This window comes from Girardinichthys multiradiatus, chromosome 1, assembly GCF_021462225.1.
Source record: "Girardinichthys multiradiatus isolate DD_20200921_A chromosome 1, DD_fGirMul_XY1, whole genome shotgun sequence".
NCBI lineage: Eukaryota > Metazoa > Chordata > Actinopteri > Cyprinodontiformes > Goodeidae > Girardinichthys > Girardinichthys multiradiatus.
In genome coordinates this window covers 2,259,533-2,277,498 of record NC_061794.1, presented here as the reverse complement: position 1 = coordinate 2,277,498, position 17,966 = coordinate 2,259,533, and the positions used below count along the sequence as shown (strand labels likewise).

Here is a 17,966-nt window from a genome sequence, read left to right as displayed (position 1 = left end):
CTTTAAGTTCAGTCCATCTTCAACACGTGCCCGAAGTCTACTTGACTGAATGGACTCATCAGAATTTATGGATAAATATAGGTAAGTATCATCAGCATAACAGTGGAAATGTATCCCATGCTGTCTGATACTTCTACCAATTGGCATATACACTTGATTGCCAAAAATATTTGTCTGTCTACTTTTTACCTGTATCCAAACTTTGATGACATCCGATTCTTAATCTATAAGGTCCAATTTGTTGATGGACCACTGATAGCATTACCAACTTTGACTAGTCTGTAAACATCTAGTATGTTCAGAGTCAAATGAGGAAAGCTAGAATTTTAGGTTCAGCTCTAATGAATCCCAAATGTGTGCATGTAGGTTGAGATCAGGACAGTCCAGTCAAGTTTCTCCTCAAAAACTTTATACATCTGCACCCACGGAAGTGATTTGAACACAGGAATTCATGGTGGTGTTACCCAATATGTTTGGCAATGCAGTGTTAAGATTATGAATCTGAGAATATTATTTAATATTTAATATTAATATTTTAATATTTTATCAAATAATATTTCAGTCTGTTAAGGGTTGTCCTGTGAATACCAGCCCAATAAGGCGATGGTATTAGGACAAAATAGAAAGGTGTGAGACGAGCTCTGACATTATTGAACAGCAAAAACTCTGCACACACATTGAATGAATTCACACAATTTCTTAAAATACAAGAATTTATTAACAAAAATAAGTCAACTCCAAGTCAAACATATTTCAATCAACAAACATTTTAATATGCTGAAACAATCCAACTAACTACCAAGCAGAATTAAAGAATAGGGAAGACTAATGGGCTATGTACAATATATACAAGTTGATGAGAGATGATTGAAAATCATGACCAAAAAAAGTGATGCAACATTACCATGCCATGTTTATGTTTGAGAACCAAGGATTATCTTGAAGAATCTGGAAGTGACGTGAAGTTAGTCTTGGAATTAACTTAGACAACCATTCACAATGCAAGATCAGATAAAATGTTATTTTAATAAAATAATGTTTTAAGAATGATCTGCTGAGTAAAACCAACCTTCTGGATGACTAATTCTCAACGGGGTCTCATTAGCTGCCTTTATTTATTAAAATAATATTTAAAGAAATATTATTAAGGGAATATTTTGGAAAAGAGACAAATCTTTCTGGAGAAATGGGGCTTAATGGTGTTTACTTAGTTGTCAGATTTAGTAAAATAATGTTTAGGGACTATTATTTACTAGCTTGAAACTAACAACCTTTCTGTTAAATATTATTTGGCAGCAAGCACGTGTCCTTACCTGTTAGCAGTTGAAGCTAACAAAGGAGGCTGATAGCTTAGCACCAGAATCAAACACACACCTTTAAAAGTTCATAAAAGGGGTTAAAATGCATGAACGCGGATGGCGCGTTATGGCCAAACTTCTGTGTTTAAAATCACCCTTTAAATAAAATTTTTATTTTGAAAACCCACAAACACAGAACACAACCTGAACACGTGTGCTGCAGATATTCTGCTAGCACCAAGATAGCTGAGTTCAACACAAACAAAACCAAACTTCATAAAATGAAAAACGTTTAGATCATGTCAATCTAAATTACTTCTATATTATTCTGCCCAAACACTTAACCTCATGAACTGTGGTTAGGAACGTTGTCCAGGGCGCCAAAGTTTGAAGAAATGTCCACAGTCTTTAAACGGTTAGCTACAGCTAACCTCTTTAGCTGTGCGGAGTGGCGGCTGTTCTGTCGGCCGGCCAATCTGCACGTTACCGTAACCACGATGATGCGGCTCCTGTTGTCCTTCTCTCAGGCAGGGAAAACCGCTTCACTCGGCTTTTAGGGACAGCTTCTCTAGTGGGACTTCTCTGGAACACTGTTTGCTTCTGCAGGCCTCAGAAAGAAAGTCAAGCCTGGCGTGTACCTTGATTCCCTTTCATGAATGAATCTACCGGATACACAGAGTGATTCATTTGTACTTATCTTAGTGCATATGATCGATGATCGTATGACACCCTTGGATCCAGTTTGAAAAGTTTATGTCTTTTTGCCAGCAAAGAGACATTAGCACGCTGGGCCTCCCCTATCCGGTCCCTCTGGAGGCCGTGTGGAAGAGACAGGATGTAGCAAGAGCTGTGCTTTTATTTGGACAGTGACGTCACAGGAAGTCCGCAGTTATCCCGTTTCCTGGCTGTGCCGGAAGAAGGTTAATGCACTTTATTTTGAGAGTTCCAGAAAAGTTTGTACCGGAGTTTTAATGTTGAAATCCATGGCTGTGGTCCCAACAATAGTGTATGTGGTAAAGAGAACTGGCCCAAGCACAAGTAACAAGTAACCTTGTATTGCAAAAATGATATGTCATTACCATGAACAAATTGGAAACAAATAGGATTTCAACCAACCTAATGCTATTTCCATGATCCCTACAGCACATTTCAGCCTTTTTAAAGGCCAAAAGATATTTAGGCATATTTGACACTGTGTGGACTCAAAGTGGTTGTCCGCACAAAGCTCAGGTTTTACTGGATACGTAAAAATTGTGAAACACTGCTCTGGGCAACCAGTCACGAGTACACACAATGTCACTGCCATGCTCTGCGCCGCACTAATACCTGTATTCCCCTGCTTTGTCCCTAGTGTGGTTTCATGGCTTTTAATTTCATCTTCTTTTTTTTTTTTTGTTTTTCTAAATCTACACAGGAAATTAGCTCTGCCTCCCCGTCTGATGACACCATGGCAGAAAGTGTGAGAAACGTAGGGATCTGTCACCAGAAATGTAGGAGAGTGGTACGCTTGACAATGAAACCTTAAATGTCCACGGACAATGCTCATAGTATGCCTGACTATGTTCTGCCCCTAAGGGACAGGGGCATGTTTACCACTTTGTTACATCACCTTTCCTTTTAACAACACCCAATAACCGTTTAGGAACTGAGGACACTAATTGTTGAAGATTTGTAGGTGGAACTCTTTTCCATTCTTGCTGGATGTACAATTTCAGTTGTTCAAGGGTCTGGGTTTATAATACGCCACACATTTTTATTTGGGAGACAGAGTTGGACTCCAGGAAGGCCAGTCTATTACCCACACACTTTTACTATGAAGTCACGCTGTTGTAACACATGCAGAATGTGGCTTGGCATTGTCTAGCTGAAATAAGCAGGGATGTCCCTGGAAAGGACGTTTCTTGGATGGCTGCATTAGTTGCTCCAAACCCTTTTGAACTTTGCACTGGTAACAATATGGAATAGGCACCAGTGCTCAATGGCCAGCGAGTAGGATGTAGACCTGTTAGATTTCGCAACTTAAACCACTTGAAAGACTCGATACTGTGATAAAACTAACTGGGAACTGACATATGTGACTCACACATTTAGCTTAATCCCTGAACTTTGCACACCCAAAATGATTACATTCAACTCAATTTAAATCAAATTCAAAAAAACTTGATCATAATAAGAAATGAAATGTTGTTATAGCTCATATCATACAGGCTTCTTCAAAGAGGCATTGTAGATGCTAATGGCTGTGGGCAGGAAGGATCTCCAATAATGGTCTGTTTTACAGCAGATATGAAGAAACCTCTGACTGAAGACAGGATGCTCCGGGTTCTCCATAATGTCCTTAATTTTATGAAGATTCCTTCTTTGCACAGTGATCTCCAGAGGTTACAGAAGAGTCCCCAGAACAGAGCCAGCCTTCTTTATTAGCTTGTTGAGCGTTTTTAAATCCCTGGCTCTGATGCCTCTACCCCAGCAGATCATGGAAGAAGAGTTCACACTCTCCACAACATCCCAAAGGTTAACCAAAGAAGACGCTAAAATCACAGCATCATGATTTACTTAGAAACACCAAACTGAAGATCCACATCAAATACACAGGTAAATTATCCCAAAAAGCAACTTAAACATGAACAACCATATAACTCAGATACCATGTAACATTCCAAGGGAAAAATCAGTTCAGAAATTAAATGTTTGTACGCCGTAAGTCATAATTTGTTGTAATTGTCCGAAATCCAATAAACCATGTTGTCCATACAGCTTATTCATAGCACCCTTCCCTGTCCACAAAAAAAAAACAACAAACATTGATTCCTCAGAAAAAACTAGGCAAGTTGATTGTGCTATTAAAAACAAAAAGAAACAAGCTCGCCCACCGATTCCTCCCGCTGACATCCTGCTGTTCCAATCAGGTGTTTATTCTGCAGCGCACCCGTTTGCACAGTTAATTTGTGGCTCCATGGCACTGGAATCAATATTTTTCACAGGTGAGCTTGATTCCAAACTTTCACTCCCAGTTAGGCTGCTAAAAGTTTTCTTTCACCACCACCAGTTACACATCTTTCTCCTCTGACCGCAATGCTGCTTACGCCAAGCGACTTCACGCCCCTCTGACTTTCTCTTTCCTCACCCGTCGCACCTTATGTGACTCTTTCCCCAGTCAGATATTTACTCAATGGAAAGTTAGTAGAATAGTTATCAAAATTGACAATATAAATGTCAAACAATTAACAAAACCCAGGTATGTTTCTTTTTTTGGTCATTTCTCATATTTCTACAAAAATGTTTAATATCAACTTGAACATGAAGATAGACGATGGCTATCTTCATACCCTAACCAAAAGGTTGGGAAACATAAGAGATGTAGTCTGTTTACCCATTTTAATATGAAGGAGTGTCTTGTCTTGAATCTATTCCAACAGTTTTTGTGCAGTTCTAAAACATTTTACTTAATGTATGAATTGCACGTATTAATCTGAAAATGTATTTTATGGGACATTAGAAAAGGTGTAATTTTGGCATAGCTTTCTATTGAAATTAGAAGAATTGCAAATTGGAATTTAAGCATCCTCTCTTAGCCTCATGTGTTCCTTGTATAAAACAAGAAACTGTGGCTCAGTAGGAAGAGTAGTCGTCTTACAATCAGAAGGTTGTGGGTTCGATTCCAGCTTCCCTCCATATGTCGATGTGCTCCTGGGCAAGGCACTTAACCTCAAGTTGCCTACCGATCTGCATATCGGTGTATGAATGTGTGAGCGTTAGTGAGTGCAATTGGGTGAATGTGGCTCTAGTGTAAAGCTCTTTGAGCGGTCTGTATGACTGGAAAAACGCTATATAAGTTCAGTCCATTTACCATCTAGTCAAACTAGGATTTCTCCTTATCTCCAGGTGTCCAGTTCCTGGCTGTGACAGTCTTGGCCACATCAGTGGGAAGTATGCTACCCACCGCAGTGCCTACGGCTGCCCACTTGCAGCAAAGCGCCAGAGGGAAGGTCTTCTTAATGGCACTCCTTTCTCCTGGAAGACCTTTAAAACCGAAGGGCCAACCTGCCCAACACCAGGATGTGATGGTTCTGGTCATGCAAATGGCAGTTTCTTGACACACCGGAGGTATCCTACTTTTTGAGGAAAAGTTGGTTTTGGTCTCTTGGTTTTGGATGTGTGGGGTAGCTGGACATTGAACACCAGCAGTATATAGAATGGGTCAAATTATATTTGTGATTTTTCTAATGGTACACAAAAAGTGACAAAAGTGCTAATAAACAGTTTACTAATGTGCTTATTACAACTTTATGATCGTGAGATTGGGATTACTGCTGTATTTGAAACTTTTACATTATGGATTTGGACTTCAGGTGTGGTCAATCAATACCACAGTTTGCATTTTCTAATTCATAGTGCATTACAGAGGAATCCATATGTGGAATTTAGCAAGCAGGCACCTGAAAGTTAGTTGTATTTTGCAATAACAAGTGTGGCAAAAAATTACCTGACACTCAAATAATTAAATGCAAACTATATGACTCATAAGGCAGGTGCACACTGATGCAATAATCTGGCAATGGACAACTAAAAATATGAGATCATAAACAACAACAATAGTCATTCACAACAGGGACAGGTTTTGCACAGCAGAATCAGAGATTTTAATCTTGGGCTGAGCACATTACTGTTATGTCAGACACTGTGTTCTGCAAATTATTGATATTCTGAACTTCTCAGCTAGTTTAAAAACATTCTCATGCTTCCCTCTCTTCCAAATATGACTAAAAGAACTTCATAGAATAACTTCATCTCTCCAGGAAGCTACACAATTTGTTGAACCACCTCTCAAAATCATAACAAGAAATTCTTTTTAGTCTGTCAGGATGTCCGAGAGCTCCAGCCAACAAGAAGAAAGCCAAGCTTCCTGGAGACGAATATATTACAGCTAAGTTCAGAGCAAGTGATGGTAAGATGAATACAGTAATATTGTTTGCCATATGTATGCAATGCTTTTATTGTGATTCTTTTAGTTATAATCAAACACATTTTAAATGTTTTTATTTTTATTTTATTTTTGCCTTTTATTTTTTCATTTGGTTCCTGCTCCTCTGCTCTTTCGTAAATAACCTACTTTTAGCATGGTCAATGATGTGCAGAATCTAAACTGTTTATGAGCAAAGTTAATATACTATCCAAAATAAGAATATCAGAGTGTTTTATAACTGCAGAATTTGAATCTATACGATATCATATAATGATTATTTATATAACAAAAAAACAATCCATGGTTGACCAAAGGGCTACACAAAAGGAAAAACACAAGGCAGAGATAAGGAAAATTTGAAATCCTAAAAACACTAACATAGTGTTTTTATAAATCTGAATTAACAGCACAATCAATGTCAGAGTCACATTGTGTTAAAAGACAATGAATGAAAGTGTTTTCAAGTGGGATATAAAGACATCAACAGATGCAACTCATAGCAGAGCTTTGGGTCAACAACAAATGACTGAGATAAAAAAGGATGATTTTATCACAGCATTAACATGGTTATCAAACATAAGGGCAGCATCTATTTTAACACCCAAGCTGGTGACAACAGACTTCAATTGAGGGGTCAGGGTGGAGAAGTTGTTACAGGAATACTGGTGCTGATATTTCTGTCTGTGTCTTCATGGACAACAAGTGGGATCATCCAGCTCAGTACAGCGGCTTTTTCATCTCAATCTCCTGATGATCTTTTAGAAAGTTTTGATCGTCTTACTGAGCAACCTTGGTAGCAATGGATTAATGCAAAACATCTTGCTTGTGTAATCCTCCTGAATTCAATAACAGAAAGCCTTTTTGGCTGTCCCATCAGTAGGTCATGCCTGACACAAATATTTTATGCACAGGCTTTATCCTTTTTAAGGCTAGAGTCTTAAACAGCAGCTAAACAGCCAGTTTGAGTTTCAGGGTCATTTCGTACTAGAGCTGTTTGTAACTGCTGTTAGTAACTAGGGTCGACTTGTGTGTTAAAAAGTCTCATCATGAAGACTAAGCCTGACCCAAAAAACAGAAAAAAGAGGTTTTTACATCAAAGCCGGTTGGATAGCTAGAAATGTGCCATCAAACACTTAGTGACTCAAAGGGGTGGGGTACAAGGAAATCTGGGATGTTTTAGATTACATTTCTGTAAGGGAATTTTAACATAGACTGTCATGTCTAAATATAAATATACATTGTATTTAGAGTTTACTTTATAAAAATGAGACAAACAGAATCAAGCAGGCCTTTGTCTGAATTTGTTTGCCCATTCTGTGTTATTCTGCCAACCAGTTCTGGATAATGATGAAGATATTAAGCAGCTGAACAAGGACATCAGTGAGCTGAATGAGTCCAACACTGACATGGAGGCAGATATGATGAATTTGCAAACTCAGGTAAGCTCAATGCTTCTAGCATGAGTCTAAACATAAAAAAACATCCTCGACATCGTCTGACAGTGGAGCTAGACAGGTTGTAAAGGACCATCAGAATCAGCTCATTTGGCAAAGTTTGAGCACACAAGCAAGGCATTTGATTTTCTTTTCACACTACTGAGCATATGGACATTTATGTATAAATACATATATGTTTAGAGGAGATTAAAATTTTTTAGATATGTGCATACATGTAGGTATTTACACCTGTAATCACACACACTTATGTGACTCTTTCCCCAGTCAGATATTTACTCAATGGAAAGTTAGTAGAATAGTTATCAAAATTGACAATATAAATGTCAAACAATTAACAAAACCCAGGTATGTTTCTTTTTTTGGTCATTTCTCATATTTCTTCAAAAATGTTTAATATCAACTTGAACATGAAGATAGACGATGGTTATCTTCATACCCTAACCAAAAGGTTGGGAAACATAAGAGATGTAGTCTGTTTACCCATTTTAATATGAAGGAGTGTCTTGTCTTGAATCTATTCCAACAGTTTTTGTGCAGTTCTAAAACATTTTACTTAATGTATGAATTGCACATATTAATCTGAAAATGTATTTTATGGGACATTAGAAATGGTGTAATTTTGGCACTTACATGCATTTGTTTTACAAATGAAGCCAGATTTGATTGAAGCCAGATTCTTCTCTGGCTCAAAACCTGGCCTAAGAACTGGAGGGACCGATCACAGCAACTGAGGTTGAATCTTCTGTCAGATGTTTAAATTGTGGTATAAGTCCTGGCCCAGACAGCTTCCCATCTGAATGTTATAAAACATTCTGAAAGCAACAGGCCCAGGTTTTGCTAGACATGTTTATCGAGTCCTTCAATAAAAGTATACGCTCCAAACTCTAAGCCAAGTTTGCATTTAACTGCTTTTAAAAAGGGTAAAAACTCACTAGCTTGATGCTCAGAGAAGCAGCCTTGCTCTCAATTATTTCCCAAAAGCAAACTGACTATATGCAGAGCAGGTAGTCTTCTTTTACAGTTTAGAAGAGTATTCATTGTGATTTATGATCCCTTTGTAACTGCTCTACCTGCATTTCACTGGATTCAGCCTGATTTGCTGTGTCTAAGGCTAGTCCTAAATGCTGACAAGACAAAGGTCATGCTGTTTGCAAACAAAAAGAAGGTTCCACAAACTCTACCTTCTACAAAATCAATGACAGATACACCAAAAGAGTTTGTTAAAACGTACATGCCTCTTGGCATGGGAATTGACAATAAGTAAATAACTTCCATCCTCCGTCTTTGTGTTATGACGCAGGCGCGCATAATCTTTATGCCTACGAACGAAATGTCCATCTGACAATTCAGTAAAATAAGACACTGGACCTTTTGCTTTAGAATAATTCCAGGCAGATACTGATTACTGGCAGAGCTGCTGAAGTTTCTCACATAAACCCTGTCATTTGGTTTTAAGAGTCTCTCTCTGGAACAGTGATCATGTTGCTCCATTCTGCTTCTCCTGTTTCCTCCCCATTTTGGCCTTCATCTCCGAGCCCAGCAGATCCAGTCTTGACAGTAGCATTTCTGCTGGAGCGCGTGACATGGTAGTGTGTGGAGTAAGGGAGTACTCGAATAGGAACTGTGATAGACGTGCCAAGAGTACCATCCGTGATCTGCTTCAATCCTTCTTTCATTGTCTGAACAGCCAGACCATTCGAGGCAGGGTGGAATGGAGCAGTCTGAATGCGATGAATGCCATTCTGTGCCATGAACTCACAAAATAGCTCACTAGATCACGTGATCGTTGGGCCATTATCCATCACCAACCTGTCAGGTAGCCCATGAACTGCAAACACTTAACGCAGTTTCTCAACTGTTGACTGTGCTGTGATATTGTTCATTATGTGAGCTTCAATTCATTTAGAATGAGCATCCACCATTATCAGAAACATCTGTTTCATTAAGGAGCCTGCAAAATCTGCATGCAGACCAGGAGCGATCAGGGCACTCCCAGGGGAATAAGGGTGCTGGTGGTGGCAAGATCTGATTGGTCTGACAGTGTGTGCACGATTTTACCATATTCTTCAACTCTTGATCCTTGTTTGGCCACCACACGTAGGATCTTGCAAGGCTTTTCATTCATGACACACCAGGGTGACTTTCATGAAGCTCTTCTACCACTTGTGAACATCCAGGATGAGGAATGACAACTTTGGCTCCCTAGAAAATACAGCAATCTTATAGACTCAGCTCCAACATATGTTTAGCATGGTTTCAATGTCTCATCTTCCACCATGCCGGGCAGAAGAAATTCTTGACTTATGACAGAACAGGATATCTTCCTGTCCAATGTCTAATCTGATTTGCCTTAACAGGTGTTTCAGATAACTTCAGTGAACTTCAGAAAACACAGTGTCTGGAGGTACATATGTACCAACAGAGATTTCTGGAAAAGGTAGTCGACTTAGTGCAATTGTCCTTCCCTGCTTTAAATACAATGGTATAAGATTCGCCGACAATGTGAGAGCCCATCTCTGTATTGATGCTAAAGGTGGAATGCAAAGGGTCTCACTGAAAAGGTTAATTCGGGGCTTATGTTTAGTGTAAATGGTGAAAGATCCACCAAGTACTGATGGAAACGTTTAGCAGCAAAAACTATAGCGAGACCCTTCTTGTCCAACTGTGAACAGCCCTTTTCAGCAGCAGTGTATGTGATGCAAAAGTAATAGGTTTCTCTGAGCCATCCTCCATGACATGTGATAGAACCGCTTCTACTCCATAGGGCAAGGCATCACATGACAGAGTGATCTCTTTGTCTGCATCATAATGAACCAGTAGCTGAGACTGAAGGGGCTTCTTTACCTTCTTAAAAGATGCTTCTTACTGCTCACCCCACTGCCACCTTTTGTCACTATGCAGCAGAGCATAAAATGGCACCAAAACCTTTGACAGCTTGGGAAGTAACTTGCCATTTTAGTTTATCATGCACAGAAATTATCTGAGCTCGCTAACATTCTTGGCATTTGGTGCCTCTTTTATGGCTCTCACTTTGTCTGACAATGGGCAGAGCCCCTCAGCTGAGATTTTATGCCCCAGGTAGGTCACATTTGGAATTAGAAACACACATTTGTTGCATTTCAATCCCAGTCCTGCCCCAGAAAGTCTCTTCTGGGGCACTTGCTCCAAATTGCCAAGAGACTCTCTTTTTGTGGATCGAGTGATCAAAATGTCATCCGAGATATACTGCTACATGTGGAATGCCCTGCAGCATTTCATATTTAAACAACCGCAGAACAGTTATGTTCTCAAGGAGCTAGCAGCGAGCACACAGCACTAACATAGGCAGAGGGCACGGTGCTACCGCTATCAAAATAATGGCCAGGACATCATATGAATGCACCATAAATTGTCTAAAATGTCTAAAATAAAGCTTGTCATTTTAGCATTATTTGCAGCTTTGATGTGTATGTCATTTCCACATACAAAAGGAACTGACCCCATAATCAGATGAGGTCTTTCAGCAAATTCTGCTTCATAGTGGCAGATGTTGCACTCCTCTTTAAAGTGTTTTGTGTAGACAAAGAGAAATTTTTCTGATGTGGGAACATTTCAATGAAAAATAAATTTTAACCAGGCACTTCGAAAAGGTTCTGATGCTGGGGGACGGCGTAATGGATTGTGTGGGTTAATACACCCAACAAACAAACTGAACTTATCCTCTTTCAATGTAGAAATACATGAGCTTGGACAACAAAATAGCTGCAAGAAATAAGAACTATAAGAACTACAGGGGTTGGACAATGAAACTGAAACACCTGGTTTTAGACCACAATAATTTATTAGTATGGTGTAGGGCCTCCTTTTGCAGCCAATAGAGCGTCAATTCGTCTTGGGAATGACATATCCAAGTCCGGCTCAGTGGTCAGAGGGATTTTAAGCCATTCTTCTTGCAGGATAGTGGCCAGGTCACTATGTGATACTGGTGGAGGAAAACGTTTCCTGACTCGCTCCTCCAAAACACCCCAAAGTGGCTCAATAATATTTAGATCTGGTGACTGTGTAGGCCATGGGAGATGTTCAACTTCACTTTCATGTTCATCAAACCAATCTTTCACCAGTCTTGCTGTGTGTATTGGTGCATTGTCATCCTGATACACGGCACCACCTTCAGGATACAAGGTTTGAACCATTGGATGCACATGGTCTTCAAGAATGGTTCGGTAGTCCTTGGCAGCCCATCTAGCACAAGTATTGGGCCAAGGGAATGCCATGATATCGCAGCCCAAACCATCACTGATCCACCCCCATGCTTCACTCTGGTCATGCAACAGTCTTGGTGGTACGCTTCTTTGGGGCTTCTCCACACCGTAACTCTCCCGGATGTGGGGAAAACAGTAAAGGTGGACTCATCAGAGAACAATACATGTTTCACATTGTCCACAGCCCAGGATTTGCGCTCCTTGCACCATTGAAACCGACGTTTGGTATTGGCATGAGTGACCAAAGGTTTGGCTATAGCAGCCCGGCCGTGTATATTGATCCTGTGGAGCTCCCGACGGACAGTTCTGGTGGAAACAGGAGAGTTGAGGTGCACATTTAATTCTGCCGTGATTTGGGCAGCCGTGGTTTTATGTTTTTTGGATACAATCCGGGTTGACACCCGAACATCCCTTTCAGACAGCTTCCTCTTGCGTCCACAGTTATTCCTGTTGGATGTAGTTCGTCCTTCTTGGTGGTATGCTGACATTACCCTAGATAGCATGGCTCTTGATACATCACAAAGACTTGCTGTCTTGGTCACAGATGCGCAAGCAAGACGTGCACCCACAATTTGTCCTCTTTTGAACTCTGGTATGTCACCCATAATGTTGTGTGCATTTCAATATTTTGAGCAAAACTGTACTCTTACCCTGCTAATTGAACCTTCACACTCTGCTCGTTTCAGTTTCATTGTCCAACCCCTGTATAAGATCATGGACTTCTGAGAACAGAGAAAACTGAATGGATTAAAAAATATAACCCAAACAGAGGAAATGTCCACAACACCCGGAAAGTCTAAACTTTTCTGCACTCCTACAGACTCCAAGTACACAATAAAATGTATTTAAAGGCTAGAAAAGTGGATTTTGCATTATATGTCCCCTTTAACTATAGAGACAACACCCCATTGGTTTGTGGCACTATCTGATTATTTTAATCATGCCTCACTCTCTGCTACACTTTCAATATTTTCAGTTTGTCCGCTTCTCTACCAACTAACAACAAAACATTGGATTTGTTTTAAGCAAATGTCAAAGACTCCAAAGCAAGACCTCTTCCTGGCAAAGCCATTCAGAATCTTTTGTCTTCGTTCAGAATATACACTCACCGGCCACTTTATTAGGTACACCCAGCGCCGTAGAAAGAGAGAGTTACGACACTCTTTGAACTCGCCGATAGGCGGTCACGTGGTTCATGTAGCTCTCAATAGTTCCAAACATCTCAGCGGTGTCAGTCAGGTTGAACGGCTTCAGGCAAACGCAAAAAGCAAATTTTTTCACTGTTTCCTGTGACTTTTGGTAATTAAATAATAATGAACTGATTACTGGCTACTAAATCATAATTTGAAAATCCAAACAGAAATAACAATACCTAATGTAAATGCTTTCTGATCTCCTCCGCATGCTAGCACATGCTAGCAGGGATGCTATAACTGTATTCTGTGCCAGCAGTTAAGAGCTCTGATCAAACTTACCTTCGGATCTACATCCTATAGGACGTGGAAAGATCTATGTATTTAAATAAAAAAATCCAAATAATTACAGATGGAAAATGAGCGGAATTAAAATTTTATAAAAAAATTTAATAATTTTTAAATGAATGAGGAAAATATGTAACTCGTTCGTTCGTTCGTTCGTCGTCTTCCGCTTATCCAGGACCAGGTCGCGGGGGCAGCAGACTCAGCAGAGACGCCCAGACGTCCCTCTCTCCAGACACCTCCTCCAGCTCCTCCAGGGGGAGCCCAAGGCGTTCCCAGGCCAGCCGAGAGACATAGTCCCTCCAGCGTGTCCTGGGCCGTCCCCTGGGCCTCCTCCCAGTGGGACGTGCCTGGAACACCTCCCTGAGGAAGGCGTCCAGGAGGCATCCGGTATAGATGCCCGAGCCACCTCAACTGGCTCCTCTCAATGTGGAGGAGCAGCGGCTCTACTCCGAGCTCCTCCCGGATGGCCGAGCTCCTCACCCTATCTCTAAGGGAGTGCCCGGCCACCCTACGGAGGAAGCTAATTTCAGCCGCTTGTATCCGTGATCTCGTTCTTTCGGTCATGACCCAAAGTTCATGGCCATAGGTGAGGGTAGGAACGTAGACCGACCAGTAAATTGAGAGCTTTGCTTTTCGGCTCAGCTCTCTCTTCACCACAATGGACCGGCACAGCGCCCCCATTACTGTGGCAGCTGCACCGATCCGTCTGTCGATCTCCCGCTCCATTCTTCCCTCACTCGTGAACAAGACCCCGAGATACTTAAACTCCTCCACTTGAGGCAGGAACTCCCCTCCAACCTGAGGAGGACAAGCCACCCTTTTCCGGTCTAGTACCATGGCCTCGGACTTGGAGGAGCTGATCCTCATCCCAGCCGCTTCACACTCGGCTGCGAACCGCCACAGCGCATGCTGTAGGTCTTGGCTAGAGGGGGCCAGCAGGACCACGTCATCCGCAAAAAGAAGAGACGAAATCCACTGGTCCCCAAACCAGACCCCCTCCGGCCCTTGGCTGCGTCTAGAAATCCTGTCCATAAAAGTTATGAACAGGACCGGCGACAAAGGGCAGCCCTGCCGGAGTCCAACATGCACTGGGAACAGGTCCGACTTAGTGCCGGCAATGCGGACCAAACTCCTGCTCCGCTCGTACAGGGACCGGATGGCCCCTAATAAAATATGTAACTGTATGAAAATATGACTGAAGACCTGGGATGAATTCTTAATTTTTGTAGAAGACATAATTATACTATTTCTTGCTGTCATGTGAACTGAGTACTTGTATCTATAACAGAGTTGATTGTGACCGTAGTCTGACAACTGTTGTAAAATTGTAATTCATTGACTAAAATGTTCATTTAATTCAAAATGTAGTTAAAATCATATTAGATGACAAAACAACTTAATTGTTCAAAAATAAATGACCAAACAATGTATTGTAAGATATGTAAAATGCAAAACTAGCTTTAATAAATAAGTACTTGCACTACCATTTATACAATTTATTAATTACATCTGCACCAATAAATTGTATCTGATCAAATCTGGACAAGGTAGAAATGTGCCCAAGTCCGAATGAGGGTTCATCCTCCTTGGCATCATTGGCAGCAGCTCCTTTTGAAGTCAGTCACCACATCTGCTGACCTCCCTGAAAACAATACAGAAACAATCAATATCATAGCTAGAAGGCAAAAAAAAGTAAATGTGTTCCTCTGTAGGTTCAGCAGGCTACCATGGTTGGGTGTGCTGCATTTGGATGCACCAATCGGTCAGAGAAAGGAATCCATATGTATGGCTTCCCAAAAGATCCTGAAAGAAGGAAAAAATGGTTGGTTCAAGTCAGTAGAAGCAACCTCACCATCACCAGAGGTCACAACAACAGGAAACTATGTGCTGTAAGTTCAATCTGCACACTGCACTGGAAAATGCACAAGGGCCTAATCAAATGTGCAAGAAAATAAATAAATAAATCACTTTACAGGCACACTTTGAAAAAGGACAGTTTGTGAAGGCACAGTCAGGCCAAGTGAGACTGAGGGCTGATGCAGTTCCAACCCTTTTTCTTCATCGCCCAGAACCAAAGAGGAGGAAGGATCCTGCAATGAGAAGTCCAGCAGAACTTCCACTGCATGTTGATCCACTGACTAGTGATCACACATATAGTTCTAAAGTAAACTTTGGTACGAACCGTGTTAAATACGTTTCAATTTTTTTACCTAATCTTTATGCTAACAGTGCCATTATAATTTCAGAAATGAAGGAAGAAAGAAACAGAAATGAGGCAAGTGAGATGAGGGAAAGTGAAGGGGAAAAAGAAGATGAAATTGTAGCCTCAGAGGACAGGGACATGCCAGGAACTGATGCGCCAGGGTCAACAGGGCAAGAAGTATGCATCAACAGGGAATACAATCAGGAAACCGAGGTGAAAAAGCTGAGGGAGGAATTAGAAAACCAAAAAATTAACATAAGAACAATAGAAGGAAAACTTCACAGACAGAAGAAAATTAATGCAGTCCTACGAAAGAAAAAATTAACAATGGAAAAGAACTTTGGCAGCATTTTCACAAAAGATCAAATGAAAGCTATTGGTATGAAGAGTAAGAGAGGCATTAGATGGAGCAAAAACACATTAAAAAAGCCATACAACTTCGCTTTTCTGTGGGCTCAACAGGCTACAGGCTTCTTCAGGACATGAGTCTCCCTCTCCCTGACATCAGAACCCAGCAAAGAAGATTGCAACACATTAAGCTGGAACCAGGTGTGCTAGGAGAAGTTTTCAACATGCTCTAACTAAAGGTTGACAGTTTAACAGAGATGGAAAGAGAATGTATACTTACTCTAGATGAAATGGCAATCACCCCTACTGTGGACCTAGGAACAGGGAAGCTGTTTGGGGATGTGACGCTGCCTGGTCACACAGGAGTTGCAACACATGCATGTGTTTTTATGTTGGCAGGAAGTACAACAAGATGGAAGCAAGTTGTGGGTTACCATTTTAGTGGCAATTCCACTAATGGAGCTAATTACAAGCCAGTCATCATTGAGAGAGCAGCTTCCATAGGTCTTGTTGTGGTAAACATCACCACTGACATGGGCAGTGCTAACCGAGCGATGTGGCGGGCTTTTGGAGTGGGCCACAAGAAAACATTTGTCCAACACCCAGTAAGACCAGACAAAAGGCTGTACTTCATGCCAGATGTCCCTCATCTGGTGAAGAATTTGAAGAGTGCCCTGGTTAGTGGTCAGACCTTCACAATTCCACCAGAAATTGTACAAAAAGAGAGTCTGCCACACAATGAGGTTTCACTGGGTCCTTTGAAAGATTTGGTAGATTTTCAAGAACAAATGCCTTTGAAAATTGCTCCAAATCTTTCACAAAAAAAACCTTCAGCCCAGTCATTTTGACAAAATGAAGGTGGGGCCTGCATTGAATGTCTTTAGTAAGTCAGCAAGTGCAGGTCTAAAATACATGGTGGAGAAGGAGCAGCGACCCACCTCTAATCTGACAAGAGCCTGGTTTCTGGAGCAGGTGAACCACTGGTTTGATCTCATGTCCTCTCGTCACCCTGTGACCCTGGGACTCAGCAGGCACAAGATGGAAGAGTACAACAAAGCTATTAAATTCCTCCAAGACATGTTAGCACTCTTCAGTGGTGTTGGGAGTATGATTATTGATTGAATAATCTTGATCAATAATTATAATTACAAATCATAATCTGACAAAATCCATTTCTTAACCATAAATCCTCATTTACAAATCGAGACCAGAGAGGTTTCTGGTGTTGTAATTGTGGCTCAACGCCTCTGACAATTACAACCGTTAAATACTCCGTAATAGTTAATAACTATTGCCGGAGATGTCACTGTTTAATCGACCGTTTCTGTCGAAACGTGTGGAACTTGAACCTTATTTTGACTGACACATCACTTTTTGCACACAATGAAACACCAAACGCTCTCTCTTTATCTATGTGAATATTTATTAATTGTCACCTACTCAACATGCAAAATTCTACACACACAGGGGTAAACACATCTAAATAAGCAAAATCAACAAACGGTAGTGGGTATGTATCGAGTCAACCAGCAGTTTATGGCACAACAGATGAAGGGAGAGGATATGAAGAGGGGGGTGTGGTGATGACTGGTGGGGGGTTGGAGCGCAGCTTAGAGTGTCTTTTATGATCTTCTGATCATAAAACTTCCCCCCTTTACTCCTGAAACAAAGGATTGATAACTTTCGGCGGCAAGCTAGCACAGTGAGATTGAAGACAAAGGTAAAATGGAGAATTTTACCATGAGGTCGTTTTAACAGTCCAGTTTTGCAACGCACCCGCGTTCAGATAGTAAACACAGACAGCTCTGGGGAACACGGCGGATCCCGATATTACATAACACATCAAAGTTTCAACAAGCAAGGTTACATGCACATATTATTCAGAACACATGAGATCCTAACCAGCGATTCTGATCGCTTCTACAACCTCTGACCCTGCCCAGGCCTCCTAATAAAGAAATATAAAAAAAAA

General features: G+C 40.9%; 1 protein-coding gene across 8 annotated transcripts in view; it reads left to right on the top strand.

The window, feature by feature from the left end:
- Positions 1-17,966, top strand: part of myt1a (myelin transcription factor 1a) — a 103,566-nt gene that overhangs the window by 67,378 nt on the left and 18,222 nt on the right. For all 8 annotated transcript variants that reach the window (XM_047387013.1, XM_047387170.1, XM_047387093.1 and 5 more), the window contains 3 exons: positions 5,184-5,405; positions 6,155-6,246; positions 7,600-7,703. In XM_047387013.1, coding sequence (XP_047242969.1) covers positions 5,184-5,405; positions 6,155-6,246; positions 7,600-7,703 — 418 coding nt within the window. The remainder of the gene's footprint in view (positions 1-5,183; positions 5,406-6,154; positions 6,247-7,599; positions 7,704-17,966) is intronic.